The sequence below is a fragment of the Thermobia domestica genome, chromosome 17 (genome assembly GCF_964235325.1).
Source record: "Thermobia domestica chromosome 17, izTheDome1.hap1.1, whole genome shotgun sequence".
In the NCBI taxonomy this organism is placed as follows: Eukaryota; Metazoa; Arthropoda; class Insecta; order Zygentoma; family Lepismatidae; genus Thermobia; species Thermobia domestica.
In genome coordinates this window covers 169,900,982-169,922,510 of record NC_137470.1, presented here as the reverse complement: position 1 = coordinate 169,922,510, position 21,529 = coordinate 169,900,982, and the positions used below count along the sequence as shown (strand labels likewise).

Sequence of the window (21,529 nt, the reverse complement as noted above, 5' to 3'; positions counted from 1 at the left end):
CCTTTTGTCGTTACAAGAGGTGTTACAGAGCTTTTACCTCCAACTGTATGAAGACTATTCTGTACTTGCATGTGATGTTCTGGTAGCTGTATCTCCTAAACCCCTGGAGCTTCGCACCTACAACTTCACTGAAATACTGACCACATTTAGTACTACTTTCTCACATGTGTCTCATTCAGCAACTCGATTCACCCAAACGTAAGGTTTACTTGTTAGTATGGTTTCCCAGGCTAAAGTCTCTGTGGAAACCATCGATGCAGCTGTGTGTACAGAAAACGCTCCTTTACTATTGAAAAAATTAAGTTAAAGTGTGTACATTATTTCTTTCTTTTCTTTTTTTTTCCTTTTGATTGTAAGTTTTGCGTGTATTAATGCGTAGTAGAAATAAATACTATAAATTGACTAAGGTACGTACAGCACCTTAGTTTATCTCAGTATGTCCACTATATGCACGTATTTTTTGTTCTCTTTTGCATAGGTCTACCTTCGTTAACCGGAAACCTATTTTTAACGGAAATTTTTGCGTGTCCCGTTAGATTCCACTAAAGACAGGCTTTACTGTATTATTTTAAAATAAATGTTGCTTTTTTCAGGGGAAATTAAAGTAATAAAAAAACGCGCTTCTTCATTATTTTTCAAAAAAGCCTTTACTCAGAAAAGTAATTTTTATTCGTCTTTAGCTGCAAAATTTCTACGGTTTGTTATAGCTCCTTCCTGAATAAAAGGTTAACATTTTCGACCTTGGTGTGGAGGACCCAGGACCCACTCCCGCTGGCTCCAACGTTAAAGTTCCGTTTGAGGTGCCAAGAGGACAATCCTGAACATGAACATTTGACTAGACATTTAACGGACAGAATCCAACTACATTCCCATAGATGAGAAAAGAAAGATAAAATAAATAAATAAATACCTCTGGTGTGAATTTGTCCACTACTTTTGCTCCAAGGGATCGCAACTCGGCTTTAATGCCTTGGGATCTGTTCTCTCCTCTGGACCGAACTTCTACATATGCCACAACACCTGCATGAAATTAAAAGTATTTTCAATAAATTATTAAAAACACATCTATTTCAAACTTTACTACAAATTCACATAAAAACCTTCAGACTAAAACACGATTAACATTCTAATTAACATTCAGAGAATGAAAAAATGAAATGAAATCTTTAAGTTGTACGTCCCACGGTTATGCCGGCTAGGCTAAAGGAGACGGCGATGATGAGAAATGAATGGAATGGTAGAATGAAGAAAAGTGGGAAGAAACGAGAGAACCCCGAGAAAACTCACACACACAGTGTTTGTCCACTACAAAGCCCACTTGACAAGAGCTGGGATCGAGCCAGGGACCCCAAGCACCAGAAGTGAACGTTCTACCACTAAGCCACCACAGCCCACATTCAGAAAATGACTTGAGACTTGACCGCCAGCAGTGACTATAAAAGTTATTTTTCACTCAGTTTTTTGAGCGATCATGTTGCATAGGCGCGTACGCCTATTTTGCACTTAGAGGTTTGTGGTAAATGTTGTAACCAAGGGTGGATAACTTAACGAAATGTGCAATATTTACAATTTGTTATCTGTTACGGTTACTATTTTGTAACCCATTTCTGCACCTAGTTAATAACGTTATTGGTCAGTGTAACTTTTAAAATGGTACGCTCTGAATTATGTTACGCTGAGTAACGTTACTCAATGGAACATTCTGTATTTTGGTATTGTAGTTACGGTCACCAATGGATTAGCGTTACTCGAAATACCCACGTATGTCGTACCTGCTTGAGATTGTTAAGATAAAACTGGTTCCACTGAATACCAGTTCTCTCTCGAACCCAAAGGGTTTTGTTCCTTGATTTTAGCGATATGAAACGTATTGAAATTCTGCAGAACATTTTTGTGTAAGTAGACATATTTTTGTTATGATGAGTACCATTTCTATGTTTCTCTTTTCTTTATCGGTTACCTTTTGTACCTGTATTTCATCTTCTTCAATTCTGATGGACTTGGAGTTACGCTTGAGTAACGTTTAAACATCCTTGGCGACAGGGAGTCTAAGGTTGGCTTTAAAAGAATCTCCATTATACTAGTAAATAAATTCCACGTTTTTCAGTCTGTTTTCTTTTTCCTCATACTTAAGATTCAGTAAACACCTTAGGCCAGCGTTTCCCAACCGGTGTGCCGCGAATGGGCCGCTGGTGTGCCGCGAAAAAATCGAAACAAATTATTAATTCTATACGAACCAAATTGCAAGATAGGGGAAAATTTATATTTATATTTCATATTACTATGAACCTCTACTATAAATCTACAATTTTAAATTTCATATTGTGTTACTTTTCTGTACATTTTTAATGTTGAAAAACGTATTTATCATTGTCATGACCATTATTACTTCTTTATTGTTGCAGACTATTTCGTAACTTGAAATTTTAACATATCATTCAATAAATTCAACAAAGCAAGCATGCATACAAATTACCTACATTTGTGTTTTAGAAGTATAGGAGATTTGTTTATTTGTTCGTTATTTAGTGATCTTCCCTTTTAGTTAGAGGTTAGATACAGTTTTCGAAAGAGAAAGCGGATTTTTAAAAACCCGAGTCCTATATTTCATTGCTATTGTTTTCTATTTTAAAATTAGAATGAAAAATAAGTATAATGATTTAGCACGGGGGAAAATCAGTGATCGAGCTTTCTTCTCTGTAAGAAGGAAATTGGTAATCACATTAAAATACCACGGTAATTATATATATATATATGGGTGCGCCGCGAGAATTTAAGTTACACCTGTAGTGTGCCGCAAGTTGAAAAAGGTTGGGAAACGCTGCCTTAAGCCCTCAGGTACATGTCCTTTGAGAATAGCATTACTTTGATTGCTCTGTATTTAAAAAGAGGAAAAAGAGAAATGATCAAAGAGTGAAGTTTTTAATGTAAGCTTATTGATAAGATTTTTACTTCTTGTGATGACACTGCCGATAGTTGAGTTGATTTGGAGTTTAACGTCCTTTTCGGCAGCGAGGCTTTATGACACGGGACCTACTGATTAACATGGAATCGAAACCACATGTGCTCACGCCGGGGATCGAACCCGGGTCTTCCAGGCGAAAGGCGCGTACGCTAAGCGCTTAGGCATGAAGGAGTTCACTGCCGGTAGTCACCATATATGTTTATTTTACAACAGTCTTGCACTGACCAATGTGGTTGAAGCTCGAGCTCACTTCCCAACAAGGATCAAACCCGAAGCTACATTCACCAAAGTTAAACATATACTGACCCCCAGGGAAGCAGGAAGGACATTTCATTTGCTTGCAAGCAATTTAGTTTATAAATCAAATACATATCAGACATCAGTGGCGTAGCGAGAAACTCATCAAGGGGGACCAACACACAAGATTTGGTAGAAAGGATCTTCTGAGGGGTGCACCAATAACTACCAGTAGGCCTACATTTGAATTGAATTGGATTTTTTTAAATGCCTTTAGGCACCTGTGGTGTGAATGAGGAAATGCCCTGGATATCCTAAGTATCTGTTCTCGGTGAATCCTTTTGTTGAACTTTTAGAAAATTGACTTAAACTATCGATTTTGCAAAACTTCCCTTTGATTTAAGCCCAAATCGAAACATGACAGAGGAAAATTTCGGAAAGTGTTGCTATTTTCACTCCTAGCTTCTCACTTTAGGTAGTGTATATTTACAAGGAAGGGGGTGCACGTGCACCTTTGCACCTTTAAACATATTTCTATTTTATCTTATTTTTGTAAAAAAAAAAAAAAAAAAAATCTGCCAGAGAAAGAAAATTGTCAAAAAGTGCGACCCATTCACAAGACTATTTTCTTCTCATGTGAATGTTTTGACTTCTCGTGGCAATGTGGTAATCTACAGTTTATTTTGTCTCTTTTTCTCCCTTTGATTTTTAATGTTCATTGTATTTTTTAAATGCTTATAAGTTAACTTGCGAGAAAGTGTCATAGTCGAAGGTTGTACTACTTGTAGAACTGATATTAAAAAGTAAATAAAAGAATTATCATGGAAACAATTTTTTCATGTTGTATTCAGAAAACAAACATAGGGTTCTTGCGGTTCTAAATTGCGGTTCTGAAATTAATATATCGCAGACATTCGTTGATATAGTAGCCTACATGTTGGTTTTCACCAGGTACATTCGTGAAGTGTCCCCTCGAGATTCGTGTAAAATTGATTTAAATACAAAGTTCTCTGCTGTCTAATGTGTATTGTACTAAATTTAGCTGCCCATGCCGGTAATTGGCATATTTATGGGTCTTCATATATCCGGAATTCTATCATACACTACCATAACGCTCGGACACAAAATTCATTTTAGTTTCTTTAGATGTTACTCACTGGACATGAATATGGGCATATGAAAAGCAAATTGGATCAAGTACTGCTTCTGACACATGTTACCCATCCCGGCCGCCATCTTAGATTTTACTTTTGGTTTTTCAAATGGAAATAGGTGCAAGTGTTACATCGGACATTTACGTTTACATTCACTGTATTTTACCGTAGCTTGTACCATTTGGAAGGTATTACATGTTCATTCCCTCCAGCCACTTTGCGAATAGACATTGCAGGTTAATATCAGTTACGCTTACGTTTTTGGTGTTGACAAATCAAAACAATTTCTAACTGGTAAACTCCTTACAACATAGGTGTCATAATCTTATTACATTTCCATGAGTGATTGTTATTACTTCCATGTTATACTATAATAAGGAAGTATTGTATTACTGTCAAAATGCCTAATGTAGATCCAGATACGGCCAGATTTGGGTGAAGACCTACCATTTCCGTATTGACATCTGTGTGTCTGCATGTATATAAGTTCAGAGAATATTTCATCAACGATAACACATAAAAGATTGCATATACACACGGGGCCCTGCACAACTTTCTATTTGGTTCAATATGAAGTGCTTGACATTTAATGGTATATACAAGCTACGATAAAACTCAGTACACCAATGAAATTCCGAGAAAAGTTTACATTAATTTGATGTATCATTTGAACCTATTGCCATTTGAAAAACCGAAAGTTAAATCCAAGATGGCGGCCAAGGTGGGTAACATATGTCAGAGAAGGAGTACTGGATTCAATTTGTTCTGCATATGCCCATATTCATGTCCAGTGAAATCTAAAGAAACTAAAAGCAACTTTGTGTCCGAGTGTTATAGTAGTGTATGATTGAATTCCGGATATATGAAGGCCCATAAATATGGAAATTACCAGTATGGGCCGCTTAAATTAGTACAATACATATTGGGCCACGGAGAACTTTGCATTTGAATCAATGTTACACGAATTCCGAGGGGACACTTCGCGAATGTACCTTGTCAGTCTCCGTATAACTTGGAATCGTTTAACATTAGTTTTACGGGAAGAAAAAAACGACATCATTTGGAACAACTTTCCAGTTTCGATCATCTGTATTTCCTCCTTATTTATTCGGTGTAAGGACCTCAAACTTATTTTGTTGGATCTTGCTTATCGAAAGGTTTTTAAAACTGCCTAACTGCCCCCAAAGTCTGAAATTCAGGATGGAGTGGGGGCGGATGCCCTCCTGCCCCATTGACGCCTCTATCTAGCGGCTGTCATATGAAACTATCCCACGGCCTTTAACGTGGTTTTAGTTATACTTATTGCGGACTCTTGACTGCGAAAATATTACGTTTGGAAATAGAATTCATTTGCTGAGCAAACCTGAACCTTATTGAAAATGGACTTGGATCCATAGTGCTCTGAACGCCTCATATATTACTTTTCTTCAATGAATTATTGACTTAAAAAACAACCAATTACATAGGCTTGCAGAAAATATTCTAAAGTTAGCACAACATGAAGTGTGCTTCAAACTATCATTACTTTTCGAAAATTTATTATTTTAAGATAATTTCATTAGTATGAGTGTTCTGAAATAGTAATCAAATTTTTGCAATTAAAAATCACACCCGCCTCCATGAAACACGATCTTAGCCCCTAAGAGCATAATTAGGAAATTTTCAGAAGCAGTAACTCCGAAATGACTTGTTTTAAGGCTAAAGTAACCGCACAAGCGTATTTCTGGTAAAGTTCTAGCCTTAAAACACGTAACATGACTCCATTTGTATTTGAAATTTTGAATTCCAATCAAAAATGGCAGCCATGATGCTTGATAGCACTATCTGATGTGTCAGACCACTTAAAAGTTTCATCATTCTCCCTCAACCCGTTCTTAACGCACAAGGGTGGTGAGGACTTTTGTTTCACCATGCATATTGATAGATTGTGTGAAATCTCCACAGTAGGTAGATTTTAAAATCTACCTAAAAAGCTAATTACAACCAAGAAAGTACTTATGAGAATCACTGGCAAGAGGGTGTAATAAAAAGGGGTTGGAATATGAAATAAGTTGAGAATTACTAATCTATACTGAAATATTCTGTACCCAGCACAGTGTTATTAATCAGGATAAAATAAATGAAAAGGTCGGTTGCTAGTAAAGAGCAAAAAGTCCTAAGAAATAAGTTATTACATGATTTTGAAACATGTTAAAAATCGTGTTTTAAACTGTTCAAAATGTTTGACATGTTTTTTTTTTGTCTGTGTTTTAAAACATGTTTAAAACGTTTTGAACATTTTTTTATGTTTTAAACACATGTTTTGTTCTTTTTTTAAAAAAAATAAAACTATTTTTTCCAACCCTTGTCTGGTGCCTAAGTAATATAAAACAAAACCATGTACCAAATTGGTCGCCAGGTTGGAATTTTCGATCGCCAGATCGCCAATGATGACTGAATATTTCAGTTTGGCGATAGACATTTGCATAAATTATATCTTGCAAAAAAAAGAGAAAAAAAGAAAAAGAAAGAAAGAAAGAAAAGGAAAAAGAAAAAAACAAAAAAACTATATGATCTTGTTGCTGGATTCAGACTTGAGGTTTCGTGGCGTGCCTGTAATATATAGCAAATCAATATATAGAAGTCATTACATATGCCGGCATGAAAAGGTAAGAAATATGGCGTTTGAAGCGAATAACTGACAATGTACAGGGCCAAATGAACACATTCTCACACCCAAGATTATACTTCAGCCCCTTCACCCTCCATCAAACAAAATATATTCGTAGTTCTTTTGTTGTTGTAAAGGCGAACCTGTCCTTTGCCCTGTCGCTTTGTAAAGTATAGCGATCTTTATTCTTTGGACAATGGGCTACCTGCGCACCATATTTCGATTATATTCAGCCAGTAGTTACGGAGAAATAAAATAGAACATACAAGGCAAGCCGAGCCGAGCCTATCGCCGGCCGAGCTCGGCCATCACATGTAGTGATCTTTATTCCTTAGATGATTGGGTATTTTCGCATCAAATTTGGTTTAAATTTAGCTGATAGTTACCGAGGAATAAAGTACTACATATGCACACACATAATTACAGTACATCTGAAGTAAAAGTACAACATCCGGTCAGCTTACGCCGGGAACTAAAAAGAAAAGTCCTAACATCAGGATCACAAATAGAACATACTATATGTAAGCGGAATCCACTTTCAACATCGCAATATTAATGGGGGGGGGGGCTTGAGCCGGGTGATCCTCCCTGACTACGCCACTGTCAATCATGACCTACAGCTTAAGGGGATGTCTTCCCACCATCAGAGGCTTCAGAATCTTCATAAGATAACATGTAAAATTTAATTCATAAATATCTTAGAAAATACTGCATTTAGGAACTGGTAATTTTGTTGCCAAAGAGTAAGTAATACAATTCAGATGACTGTCACAATTTTGCACCTAATTACTTGGATTAATTGTAATGCATTCTTCCGTATTGAGTTACTGCAGGTAAAGAGTCAAAAGACCACTTGCAAATCTCATGAATTACTATGGATGACATTCTTTGAAGAACAAATGCTGAGGAGGGATGTATTATGACAATTTGAAAAGTGAAACCCGTGTCTGGTTCCGTGCATGTAGCGCCCGTAGACTTAGCGCCCAGTGTTTCTGGCTCACAGAAGGAATTTTATATTGATTTTATCTCACAATCAGGGATGTCCAGTTCATTTTACCACTCTTTCCACAGGTCGTTAATTCCTGTTATTTTCTTACATCCATGTTCCGTGTACTTAGCGTCCACTAAGTAAAACTGTTATGAAGAGGGAGAGAGAGAGAGAGCGAGAGGGAGACAGAGAGACCAGCCAATAGCACTGATTATGACGCTTCAATGAATCATAACCTCCGGGGAAAAGGGTGAAACGTAGTTATATATATATATATATATATATATATATATATATATATATATATATATATATATATATATATATATATATATATATATATATATATATATATATATATTTATATATATATATATATATGCATGTATGTAACTGTACTCCGTGGTATGCAATGCTCTACAATATTTAAATGTACTATAAACTAAGGTTACATATTTAGCTTTTAATGTGAAAACTATGTAAAACAGACGTAATCTAGAATACCGCAATGAGGATAAGACATACAAAAAACGGTGAACATATTCTCACGACTGAGAACCGGGACAAAATGTAAACTGACGAAACACCGGGATAAGAGTCTTCATGGAGGTCACGGTGGTCCAGTGGTAGAAACACTCACATCTGGTTCATGGGATCCCTGGTTTTATCCCATCTTGCGTCAAATGGGCTTTGTGGTAGTCAGATGCTGCGTGCATGGATAAACTCGGAGTTCTCTCGTTTACTCTCACTTTCTTCATTCCACCATTTCATTCATTCTCACAATCACCGTCTTCTCTATCCTACTCCTATCTCCTTAATCGTGGGATGTAAAATTCAAAGATTTCATTTCATTTCAAGAGCTTTCAAACCGGGACTGTCCCGGTAAAAACCTGACATATGGTAGCTCTGACTATATAACAACATCGGTTTCGATACCAAAAAAGAAAAAGTCAAAATATAATATGGTATTACACAGTTTCAAAAAAAAAAAAAAAAAAAAAAATCTAACAAACTAGCCGCATTAAGTCTGATACATATTTCACAACTTTATGCGTAATATAAATGTATATAGTTAAGCAATTGATATCATACACTACAAGCACTGAAAAATAACGTAACGTTCTCTAATAAAAAGAACGTTACTTTACGAACCAATAAGTTAATCGCTCTACGAACCTTATTGTACACATTATACCCTAAAGTTACAGCCTTATGCAGTAATCAATTCCAATCAGATGTTGAACGAGTATGGTGTTTCCTTGAGAATAATCCATCACTAAGTTGAACAAGCGCCTTTGAAGGTTAATCGTCTTCCATTTTACTCTCTTCTTCGGTAATTCATCTCGTACTCTTGTTCGATGCAATTGAAACCATGGCCTCATCCTTTTGCAATGTCCATCCACAAGGAAGTATGAACAGGTTCAACCTTTTGGAATTTCAAATTCGAAGCTTCTGTCAATTTACTCGTTCGTGTCTCTTTCTGTAATGTTGCTATATGAACGGGTATGTTGCGAAGAAACAAAAGAGGCTAGCAAAGAAATCGAATCGTAAGATCACCATAAGATGAAAGTCGCATACTCCAGAGACTACCTGATACGTAATGTTGATCAAAATAAATTAGGAATTCTTCAGTTTCTTCTGGTACGATTTGCTGTAAGTAATCCATCCCTTCTGACCCTTGTCAGAGAGAAGGAAAACAAATCCGTCCACCATTCCATAGAAATCGGACTTTCTCATTCTCCCTGTAAAAATTCGCCAATCCCAACTGCTGCAGTATGTACTTCGTGTTCGTGTGACTTGTCTGGAACGCTTTGGCTTACGACTTCCCTCACTAGCCACGTCTGGTTGTGAATTTAATTTACATATTCCAATATTTGTTTGTTTTATCCCTCCCCGCTGGTCTAGTGGCAAGCACGCAAGCCTTTGGCGTATGAGGTTCAAGGTTCGATTCCTGGTGGGAGAGCATTGAGTGACCAAAGTGGTTCGGGTTCCACTATAATCAGTAAATTCAAGGTTTCCTTAGCCGACCCGGCAAAAGCATGGAATGTAAAACTAAATACAAACCTTTTCTTTTTTCGCAAAAGGAACGTTTTATTATGAAGTAAAACACTATTCACAAATATAATATTAAAATTTGCAAGAAGGAAATTTATTTCTGCGTAACAAAATTTAAAAATTAATTATTCACAGGTAATTGTTTCATTGGATTGTAACGAGTTACAGTATAATTTCCCAAAGACTCTTCTCATACAATTCTGCTGTTCTCACATGTAACACTTCCCAAGTGTAACACTCCGATTTTGATAAAATTTAGCAGGTAGATATTACACATGAAATAAACGAATGCGTGTTTTTTTTCTTTTCAGCGAAAAAACAGTTTTAGGGGGCAAAAGCTCCCACCCAAAATTTTGAAATTTGAGTCCCGAAAGGCAAGAAGTGAACCGAAGTGAATAATATTGTGCACAGATGCTATAAACGTAAAACGAAGGATTGGATGTTTCGTATTTTCCTGGGAAAAACGGTTGGACATAATTGCAACGATAGTTTGTGTAGGAACAGTACGCAAAAATAAAGAAAGAAAGAAAAGAAAAGAAAAGAAAAGAAAAGATTACGTGTTTTTGATTTTGTGCAGAAAAACAAAAGTGTGACAAAGCTCCCCCCCCCCCTCCTAAAAATACGAAATTCAACTCCACGAGCCCAGAAAGAAATATACTGTAATAAATGAAAATGTCCACAAATATTGTAGACGTAAAATGAAAGAATACGTGTCGTATTTTCCTATGAAAACTACCTGCGCTTCTGCGGTAATAATTACTGTACTTTGTTTTCGGAGGGACTTTCACACAGGAGGAGTCACACCACAGTTTTTCCGCAGAAACTAAAAACATGTATTCGTATTCTTTTTTTTTTTTTTTTTTTGCGTATTGTCTCTAAACACAGTTTCGTTACAATTCTCCATGTTCTCCATGTCCTTTTAGGTACTTTTCACTATACTAATGAACACTTTGATAAATTGTGATTACATGTTTGAAGGGGTCTGTACCCCACCCAACCATCTTTTCCACAAAAATGCGACACAATATTCTGTCATTTTTCGTCTACAATATATGCACACAATTTCGTTCATTCCGGTCTACTTCTTCATGCCTTTCGGTCGTCAATTTCAAAATTTTCGGTGGAGACTTTTGCCCCTAAAAACATATTTTCTGCAGGAAATAAGAAAGAAGTGTTCATTTATTTTTTCTATATTGTCCCTACCCAAAATTTCCCTACAATTCTCCATGTCCTTTAGGCATGTTTAACGTACTGTTATTAGCGCTTTTGATATTTCGAGATCAAAGGTTTGAAGGGGTCTGTGCCCCACCCAATCATTTTTCACGGGAAAGTACGAAACACATATTCCATCATTTAACGTTTATAATATCTGTGAACAATTTCATTCACTTCGACTAACTTCTTCTTCTTGTCTTTCCGGCCTCAAATTTCTCCAAATTTTGGGTGGGGGCTTTTACCCCTTAAAACAGTTTTCCCCAGAAAAGAAAAAAAACACGGATGTTTATTTCATGTGTAATATCTACCTGCCAAATTTTATCAAAATCGGAATGTTACACTTGGAAAATATTACATGTCAGTACATTCATATAGCTTGCATTTGCGGCAGTTCTTGTTTTGTGCTCCCTCTTTGCTGGAGAGACTTTTTTAAGGCTGTTCCTCTTCAGTATACTGGGAAGCTTCTATTCTCCGTGATTTCTTCTCAACTTTGGCGAACTGCTAACCAGACGAAATGAAGAATTTACGGCATTTCAAACTGTTTAATGTTTGTTTCTCGTTTGAAATTACGCTTTGATGACACAATACCATAAGTGTTGAGTCCACTTACATCAGTTATGTAAAATACTGTCATAGGCCATTTTGTTCATTGTTTTGTGGTGTAACGGCGAACCATATGATTGTTAGTGTGAACGTCTGATTTTGTTGTGTTGTAATATATGATAACTTTGAGTATTTTCCTCCGCTCTAGAAGTGACCACTTCAGGATATAGTTGTGCATTATGTTTTGCAATTGTAAAATGGCTGATCTTAATGGGTATATATTGTCAAAAGAGACAGCGCACCCAAAAAATGAGAAGTTGTTCGTCTACAGTCATATTATATATAAGAATAAAATTATATTGCAGAGTGTGTGAAGAATCTGCAACTTCACGAATTAGGAACAATTCGTCATCAGGTATTCTAATAGCGCTGATGTTGGCATCAAAACATAAGGCAGCCCTTGTAGGATCGCTTTTCTCCGGAGTTTTGCCTTTTGCATTAGCTATAGGTGCTACGCTTCAAACTTCTAACCATTCCTCTGGTTAAGAAAACTACTCAACGTCTCATTTCAATATTGGTACCTGAACAAGAAACTTCAGTTGCATTTGTATATAAGTCTGCTAATATCTTATCGTCTGTCGGGAATCAATTTCTTCATCGTTTATTGATTTACCAAAAATATTCCTCCTCTACCATCAACAGTGACGTGTATTGTTAGTGATCTGTTAATATACCACGTGCAATAGTCAAAACACACTAATAATAAACAAAACTTTACATACAATCAGCGGCAAAGCCACGATTTCTATTGAGGGGGGGGGGGTCAGTGTCCTACTCCGGAATTTTTTTTTTGTCAATATGGAGACTGAAAGCGCAAATTTAGGTTTTATTCTAGCAACTTTTAAAAATGTTGGGGCTTGGGAGTCAAGATCCCCGGAAACTGCCACTGAGTACGCAACTGCATACAATGGAAAATTAATACAGTTTGATAGACAAAAGCAACAATTATGCTTCTGACAAGAGACTTATATAAGTGAATGAATAAAGAAAAGCTGCTACTAAAATAAGCAAAATTGCAAATAATTAAATCAATCAAACTACATAATAACATATAAAGTTGCAATATGTTATATCTGACTTCATTAGAACAGTTAGAAGATTATCAGAACGTTAACTTCGCTACGAGCCACAATCTCAATCTATACTGAATCCATCCTCATATTTCTGCATTAAGGCTGGAGTTTAATGGACCCACTCGGTACCCAATGCTATAAATTTTAAAAACTATCACTTGACTCACGGAAATGAAAAAAATACTTAAATAACACAACACAAGAACACAACCAGGGAAATGTCATAGAATCTCAATACTTACTAAGCCTTAGTAATTATTAAAGAAAGTATGCGTACGAGTGCAATGGACCCACCTGGTAGTCCTAGGGTTAAAAGTGTATCCGTGTATGGATATTTAGATAGAGGAAATACTAGTTCTTGCCGGATTTCTTTAACTACTTGCGATATGTTCCATTATTTTCAAACTAGGGTTTAAAATGTAATTGATTGCGTTTAGGGCGGCTTATAACACTGAAAGGAGTCGTTTTATGACACATGTTTATTAGAACGTTTTATTTTCATTTGATATAAAGAATTACCCACCAAATTTTGGCAGTTGAATTTTGCCCCCTGACACCCTGTATTTACGATAGGAAATGAAGTTATGTAATGTGCATAAATAATTGCTGTTTTTGATGCAGTACTCGTAGTATTTGCATTAAGGTGTGTGTAATTATTATTATTTAAAACTATATAAATTTTAAAATAACACTAGCACATGAATTCACATCCACATATGAAAATCTCATAGGTGATATGGTAATGCTCTTAAGTCGTAATTAAATTGTACGTAATTACAGATGTACATGAAAAGTCAGAGTGTTAGAGCTGACGGTGGTGAACAGGAGAGGAAGAAAAGAATACACTTCTTTCAACTTGCCTAAGGGGTTTTAAAAGTGACATGACAATTGTGCAGCAAGAATAGCAGGATCTTTCAAGTGAAAACTCCTTGTTCTTTAGTCGTGAAAAGAGAGGGGATGGGGATAGATATGAGTACGAAATTACATTTATACATATAAACTAGTTCTCTCTTTGGTCAACCCTAGCACACTGATAAGCATCAAATATTTTCTGGGCGCTAAGTACACGATATTATATGTGGGCGCTAAATCTACGGGCGCAAAGTATACTCCACGCCGTGTCTACCCCTCCAGTTTCATAATCATTTATGCCTTGAGCAGTCTCCCTTTCCACTCCCACCTCCCACTTCCCACTGATTTTCCACAACTTTACGACACAACTATCTGAATGTGCGTTTTCGGCGTAAGTTGGTATGATTCAGGTGTCAACAAAATACTTCGTAGAACAAAGATCTATATCTTTGAAACCTCAGTATGGAATGTCTTCCCAATTGCAATCTTTTGTTGGTTGAAACGGATGGATTCTCCTTCGAAGCAGTAGCTTTAATCTCTTCCACTCACAAATGTAAACCAAAAAAAAGTCTAAATGTTTCTTATATATTTGCCTATTTCTTTTGTTTTCTGGAAGGATAGATTTCTTTTCATTTTATAATATTTATCACAAAAACGCACACAGTGCGATGTTTATGTGGTTAGAACGGATTAATTGTGTGCAGGGATGACAAAAATCAAGTTTTCGTTGTAAGTTTTTTTTTTTTTTTTGAATAACTAGAGTTTGGTTTATCAAAACTCCATTATATATTTACCTTATTCGCGTGTGTTAGTGTGTGACAAAAATAAATAAATAAATAAAGTATTTCATGGATCATCACCAAATTTGGTAAAAATACAAAGAGTCAAGAATTAGGAAGTGAGTTTGTTATTAAAATAGTCTTCTCAAACCGAAAGTGGTTTAAAGAAACCATTTCCGGTTTGATCATTGATCATCATAGATCGAAAAACGTAATAGGTATTAAGATCCGGGTTTCAGTTTCGTAAGAACATATTTGATCTCTATTATTAACTCTCTAATAAAACCGGAAGTGGTTCATTCAACTATAATTTCTCGTTTCAATAAATATTGGTCTACATAGAGCAAGAGCGGTAGATGAAAGCAGTTTTCTCCATTCGGATAGCTCTCAAGTGTCTCAAAAGTGCAGTGGCGTAGTCAGGGGAGCTCACCCGCCTCAAGCTCTCCCCATTAGTGTTGTAATGTTGAAAGTGGATTCTTTTTACATGAAGTATGTTCCATTTGTAATGTTAGAACTTTTCTTTTTAGTTTCCTTAGTAAGCATAAGGGAGCTTGTAGTTTTACTGCACATGTAATTAAGTATGTGTGTATGTAGTACTTTATTCCTCGGTAACTACCAGCTAAATTTAAACCAAATTAGATGTACAAGTACCCAATCATCTAAGGAATAAAGATCACTACATGTGATGGCCGAGCTTGGTCGGCGATAGGCTCGGCTCGGCTTGCCTTGTATGTTCTATTTTATTTCTCCGTAACTACTGGCTGAATATAATCGAAATTTGGTGTGCAGATAGCCCATTATCCAAAGAATAAACATCTCTATACTTGGTGGCCGACTCGGCAAAGGACAGGCTCGGTTCGGCTCTGTTTGTATGTTGTACTTTATTTCTCGGTAACTATTGGTCAGATTTAAATCAAATTTGGTTTCCAAGTATCGCTTAAGGAATAAAGATCATTATATATTATGTCTGGGCTCGGTCGCCGACAGTCTCGACTCGACTTGTCTTGTACGTTGTATCTTCTTTTTCAGTAACTACTGGCCGAAATATTTTAAACAGGGACGCAAGTGAAATGCAGGACAAAAATGTCCTTCTCTCCTCTTGCCTTATGTTTTCTTACTTGCTTGACAAAAGTTATATTATTTTGCTTGGTGAATTCTTTTCCTTCAACCTTCAGAAAATCATGCTTTTGCAAGGCTCTGCTTTCTTTTAAGCCCCAAACAGATACATGATGGCAAAAAGTTTCGGAATGTGTTGCTATTTTCACTGCTCGCTTCTCATTTTAGATAGTGTATATTTACAACAAAGGGGGGAAGTGCACCTTTGCAGTCCCTAAATCCGGCCCTGTATATATATATATATATATATATATATATATATATATATATATATATATATATATATATATATATATTCATATATATATAGATAGATAGATAGATAGATAGATAGATACAGTGGCGGTTCCAGGATATGAACAAGGGAGGGGCTAAACCATAGCTTGCAGCTTTATCCAGTGTAAAGCAGAATTGAAGCCCATTTTAACCAGTGTATACCTGATCGTTAAGGGGGGACTATAGCTCCTATAGCCTTCCCTCGGATGCGCGCCTGTATACAAGGGCGCCGATTTCTCTGTAAAATGGGGGGCCTCATTTAGATGGAGAAGGCATATATGAGGATTTTAAAACAAATTGCATTCAAATTATTCCAAATATTATATATTCTTAAATACAATAAGGGGGCCCACGTGTGCTTTGGGGGGTCCCGGGTCCCCTTGGTCCCCCAGGATCGGCGCCCATGCCTTGAAACGGATGGATTCTTCTTCCAAGCAGTAGCTTTCACCTCTCTGCCACTCAAAACTATACAACGAAGAAAAGTCTAAATGTTTCTTATTTACCTATCTTTTGTTTTCTGGAAGGATAGGTTTCATTTCATTTTATATTATTTATCATAGAAAACAGACAGTGCAACGTTTCTGTGGTTAGAATGGATTAATTGTATGCAGGGGTGGCAAAAACCAAGTTTTCCTTGTTTGGTTTTTGAATAACTAGAATTTGGTTTACCTACTCCTTTATATATTTACCATACCTGTGTGTGCACGTGTGTGAAAAAAAAGAAAGAAAAAGTAAAAGAAAAAACTAAAGAACTGCTTGATGGATCATCACCAAATTTGCTCAAAATATAGTCAAGAGTAGGGAATTTTATTTGTCATTAAAACCACCTACCCAAACCGGAAGTGATTTAAATAAACCATTTCTGGTTTGATCTTTGATCACCATAGATCGAAAACGGCAATATGTAGTGAGATCCGGTTTTCTGCTTCGTAAGAATATATTATTAACTCTATTATTAACTCTACTACAACCTACAATGGTTCAAATCAACTATAATTTCTGCTTTCAATAAATATTGATCTATATATAGCAAAAACGGTAAAAAATAGATGAAAACGGTTTCTTCCAATCGAGCAGCTCTCAAGCGTCTCAGGTGTGCCTTTCATCTCTTCTTGTGATCTTCAATTGAAAGCTCGGTTTCAATAGTGATCTCCATAGAACAGGAATGAAGCGGGTTTTTGCTTTCTATTCAGCTTTCTAAAAGTAACTACTATATTCTGTCTTCCAAAAGATGTGGAAATCAACTACTATCGATTTTAACTTTGATGGCTATAGAATAAAAACTGTAATAGATAAGAAGCGGTTTTCTACAATTTATTAGGCGTTCCAAGAATATATTTCGTCTCTAGTCTAATCTCTCTACTAAAACCGGAAGTGGTAGAAATCTACTACAATTTACAGTTTCAATATTAATTGTGAAAATATCGTACCACAAACACCAAACTCTTCTGCGTGATGTACACGTGGCACTGCTACTTGTTTTTGAACCATTTTCTTTATCTTGTGGATAATCGTGACCTCTATTTTTTAAATAATAAAATAAGTCAAACTCGAGGTCATATGTAAACTAGTTTTACAAATGATTTACCAGTAGAGCACAAATAATTTACTAGTCTGCCCATTCATTACTGTTCAAGATTGAATAAGCCAAACCGAGTAGAGTGTCTCAACAAAGGAGTGAGTTAGGGAAGCTAATACATAAGATTATTTGCATGAATAAAACCTACTTTAGATTTGTAATAAGGGATAAAAAATCTTAAACATCTGAGAGGTTATTTGGTTCACACAGTTACAGTTAAGAAATTGATAAGAGAATAAGATAGATTGGGCTAGAGCCTAAGTTGGGATAAAGCGGGAAGTATAAAACACATTTTTGTAATGAAAGTCTTGATTCTGAGCGAAAACAGCTAGTTGACCTTTGACCTCGAGTTGGACCGGTTTGCGGTCACTTCTTAAGATTGAGACCGAGATCAGTCGAATTAGCACCCTCAAGTTGCAGTTATTCATTTTTTTTTTAAAGAAGGGGCCATTTCTACAAAACTTTTAATTTATTTAGATTACATATGGATAGAAATAAGTATTTTCTAGCCCGTTCTTATGTAACAGGGGGGTTATGAAGGACGGGACCTACAGTTTAAAGTGGGTTACAAACCATTACTCGGTTTGAATCGGAGAGAAATTGTCCTCTAGCTGGGCTCAAACCTGGAACCCCTGCATGATTACAAAAGTGACAATTCTACAGACTCATCCACGGAGAACACCTGATAAAGATATATTGTACTGATATTGCATGTACTGTACTTGTGAATATTTTAAGAATCGCTTTACAAGAAGAGAAAAAAAAAAAAAACTGCACAAGTTAAATCAGTACAAAGTACAGAAGATATACTTTATTCCTCCAAGTTAGTTCACAGAGTCAAAAATTTAGCGACCTAATTTAATTTGCATATAAATATAAGAAGTGAATAAAGATATGAATCAATTGAGTTCACTCTGGTTCTGAACCATTTATATTATTTTATTGGTTTAAATCAATTGTTTGTTTAACATACACATACAAATTCTATGAACTTCAATAGGAAAATAATTTTGGATCTTTGGATAATTTTAGCAACAGTCGAGCTAACACTCGACTCGACTCGAAACTCGAGTCAAGTTTAGAGTCGAGTCAAAGGTACTTTTCTCGAGTGTAGTTCCGAGCCGAGTCACTGTTTTTGACGTCGAGTTTCGAGTGAGTCGAGTTTGTTAAATGGCTCGCTCGTTCAGCTCGTTTTAACTCGTTTTGAAATAATGGTCTGATTAGACTGGAAAGCGAAAGCCATGAGAAATGTAAGCAGCAGTGTGAAATAATTTTAATGTTGCTCACGACAAGGAACACTACTCGCATCTCGTCTCGTCTCGATAACGAGACGACAATATTTTTTTTATTTTTTATAACGAGGCAGCCTCAAGTGTCATGAGCATCAATATAAGTATATACTGTAGCTCTTACTATCAAAGCTGAGATCTGCACGTTCGAATTTTTGAACTCAAGCAGAAGCCCAACCTGAGTGGTGATGTCAATCGGCTCGGCACTCGGTTCAACTGAGCGAACAACTCGAGCCGGCTTGGATCAGATGAGCCATCGGCTCGGCCCAATTGAGCCAATGGCTTGAGCCATCTCGGTTGAGACGAGCCGTCGGCTGGCACAATTGAGCTTTTGGCCCGAGCTTGCTCGGTTGGGATGAGCTACCGACTCGGCTCAGATGATTCACCAACTCAGCTGAGATGAGCCATCGGCTCGAGCCAGCTCCGTTGAAACGAGTTCATCGCCTCGGTTCGACTCGGCTCAACTGAGCCGATTGCTTGAGTTGGCTCGGTTGGGTGAGCTGTTGGCTTGGCTCACTTCTCGGTTCGGCTCGATAGTGAATGAGCTATGAACCAAGCCGCTCGAGCCACTGACAACCCTAGACCCGAGCCGAGCAGTTTTGAACATGTTTGACCGGCGCCCTATAACTTTTAACAATTTTTGGCTCGAGCCTGAATACTGTCTTCTCCGGAACTCAAACCCAGATCCTCGTGAACAATGTCCTTGCCTCCTGAAGACTTCTCGGTGACCAAGATCGGAAGTCAACTAGTTTTTAGTATACAGATACACCCCGCCTACTTTCTTGGTTATACATGATGTTATAATAATAATAATAATAATAATAATAATAATAATAATAATAATAATAATAATAATAATAATAATAATAGTAATAATAATAATAATAATAATAATAATAATAATAATAATAATAATAATAATAATAACAATAATATAAGTAGTAGTAGTATCATTGACCTATTATCTATGTTGGATACTTAAAAATAGTAATTGAAACTACACACGACTCGACTCGAGTCGAAACTCGACCTGAATTCGAGTCGAGTTGGCGGAAATTTTTCGAGCCGAGCTCAAAAATGTCTGCTTCGAGTCGAGTCGAGTTTCAAAGAAAACTCACTCGTATCCATCCCTACAGTGGAATAGATATAAAGTTCGTGACCCGAGGTCTCGCTATGTATGTTCACAAGGTGTTCGAAAACGACATCAAATTACTTAAGGAATTTAATCCTTACACGAGAACATAAAATGAAAGTTGCGGGTAACCGTACTAAAAACATTCTCGCTTAAATTTCTTAGGTTAAATCATATTATGTTGCTGTCAAATACAACAAAACTTTAAGGCGTTTTCGGAAAACTTCAAAATATTGCTCGAGTTGTTGCTTTCTTGTACCGTTACGACCAATTTTCTGTGGACAATATATCTGAAATAACGCAACTGTGCACCAAGGGGGGCGCGGTAATTTTGGCACCGGAAATTTTGGCACCAGTAGTTTTGACACGGTAATTTTGGCACCGGTAATTTTGGCACCAAGAAACGAAGCAAAGGGAAATTTTGGCACCATTTATAATTGAAGTACAGAAAATGTGAGAAAATACTCTGAATGTAATAGATATTTAAATTCACGTGTTATTAACTAGGACAGGACTGTTCCAGCGCGACGAATCAAATCAGTGACAAATGTACAGTCAGTGACAAAATTTCTTTCTCTTCTGTAAAATTTATTTGCCTATAACTTTGGAATTGATGGACTGATTTGAGAAGTTTTCTGTAATTTATGGAAGACTGTATCTTCTTTGAGTTGCTGAAGACTGCACTATGTTCACTGCACTGGGTTTGTATTTTACTTTCAAGTTCAAACAGTAACAGCTGATTCGAACCATGGAAATTGACGTACAGAGAAAAAAAATAGAATATACTCTGGATATAATAGATATTTACGTTCACATGTTAATGACTAGAACTGTATCAGCACGAATAATGAAACCAGGGACGAATGTACAAACACCAGTAAAAGATAATATTGGCAGCTTCATTAGGTATTCAAAGCAAGTCAAAATGGAAATTATTGAACACAAGAAAACTTAAATACACACTTACGCAAGAAAAATTAACAAATCAATAAATGAATTTCAATAACACATGATTTGCAATAATATATGGTTCACAATAATCCCAATTGTAAAACATTGCACCTTTTCTTTACATCTTTAACTTTTGTTGTGCACAACATTAAATGAAACAGCATGCAAACATTCTTGCATGCTCTTTGTTCCTTGTAGGCCAAGCACAAATTTTGAAGTCTTCTTGCAAATGCTCATAGATCCGCTTCGTCTTCTTGACTGGACGCTCCCCTACAGCAATCTAGAGCAGTTCTAGTTAATAACATGTAAATTTAAATATCTATTACATTCAGAGTATTTTCTCACATTTTCTGTACTTCTATTATAAATGGTGCCAAAATTTCCCTTTGCTTCGTTTCTTGGTGCCAAAATTACCGGTGCCAAAATTACCGTGTCAAAATTACTGGTGCCAAAATTTCCGGTGCCAAAATTTCCGCCTTTCCACCAAGGTTGGTCTATAGGCTTTTTCATGTTTTCGTCCGAGGATTCACATCCCGAAGTTATTTCCTGACACCATGTGTATATATTATATTTGCTTATTTTCGAGTAACAAGATCTAGAAATGTTCGAGGCCCT

The 21,529-nt window shown here is 36.4% G+C and overlaps 1 protein-coding gene across 3 annotated transcripts in view; it reads right to left on the bottom strand.

Moving 5' to 3' along the window:
- The window catches only part of MCPH1 (Microcephalin), a 148,204-nt gene that overhangs the window by 51,359 nt on the left and 75,316 nt on the right, over positions 1-21,529 (bottom strand). For all 3 annotated transcript variants that reach the window (XM_081744609.1, XM_081744607.1, XM_081744608.1), the window contains exon 3: positions 911-1,020. In XM_081744609.1, coding sequence (XP_081600735.1) covers positions 911-1,020 — 110 coding nt within the window. The remainder of the gene's footprint in view (positions 1-910; positions 1,021-21,529) is intronic.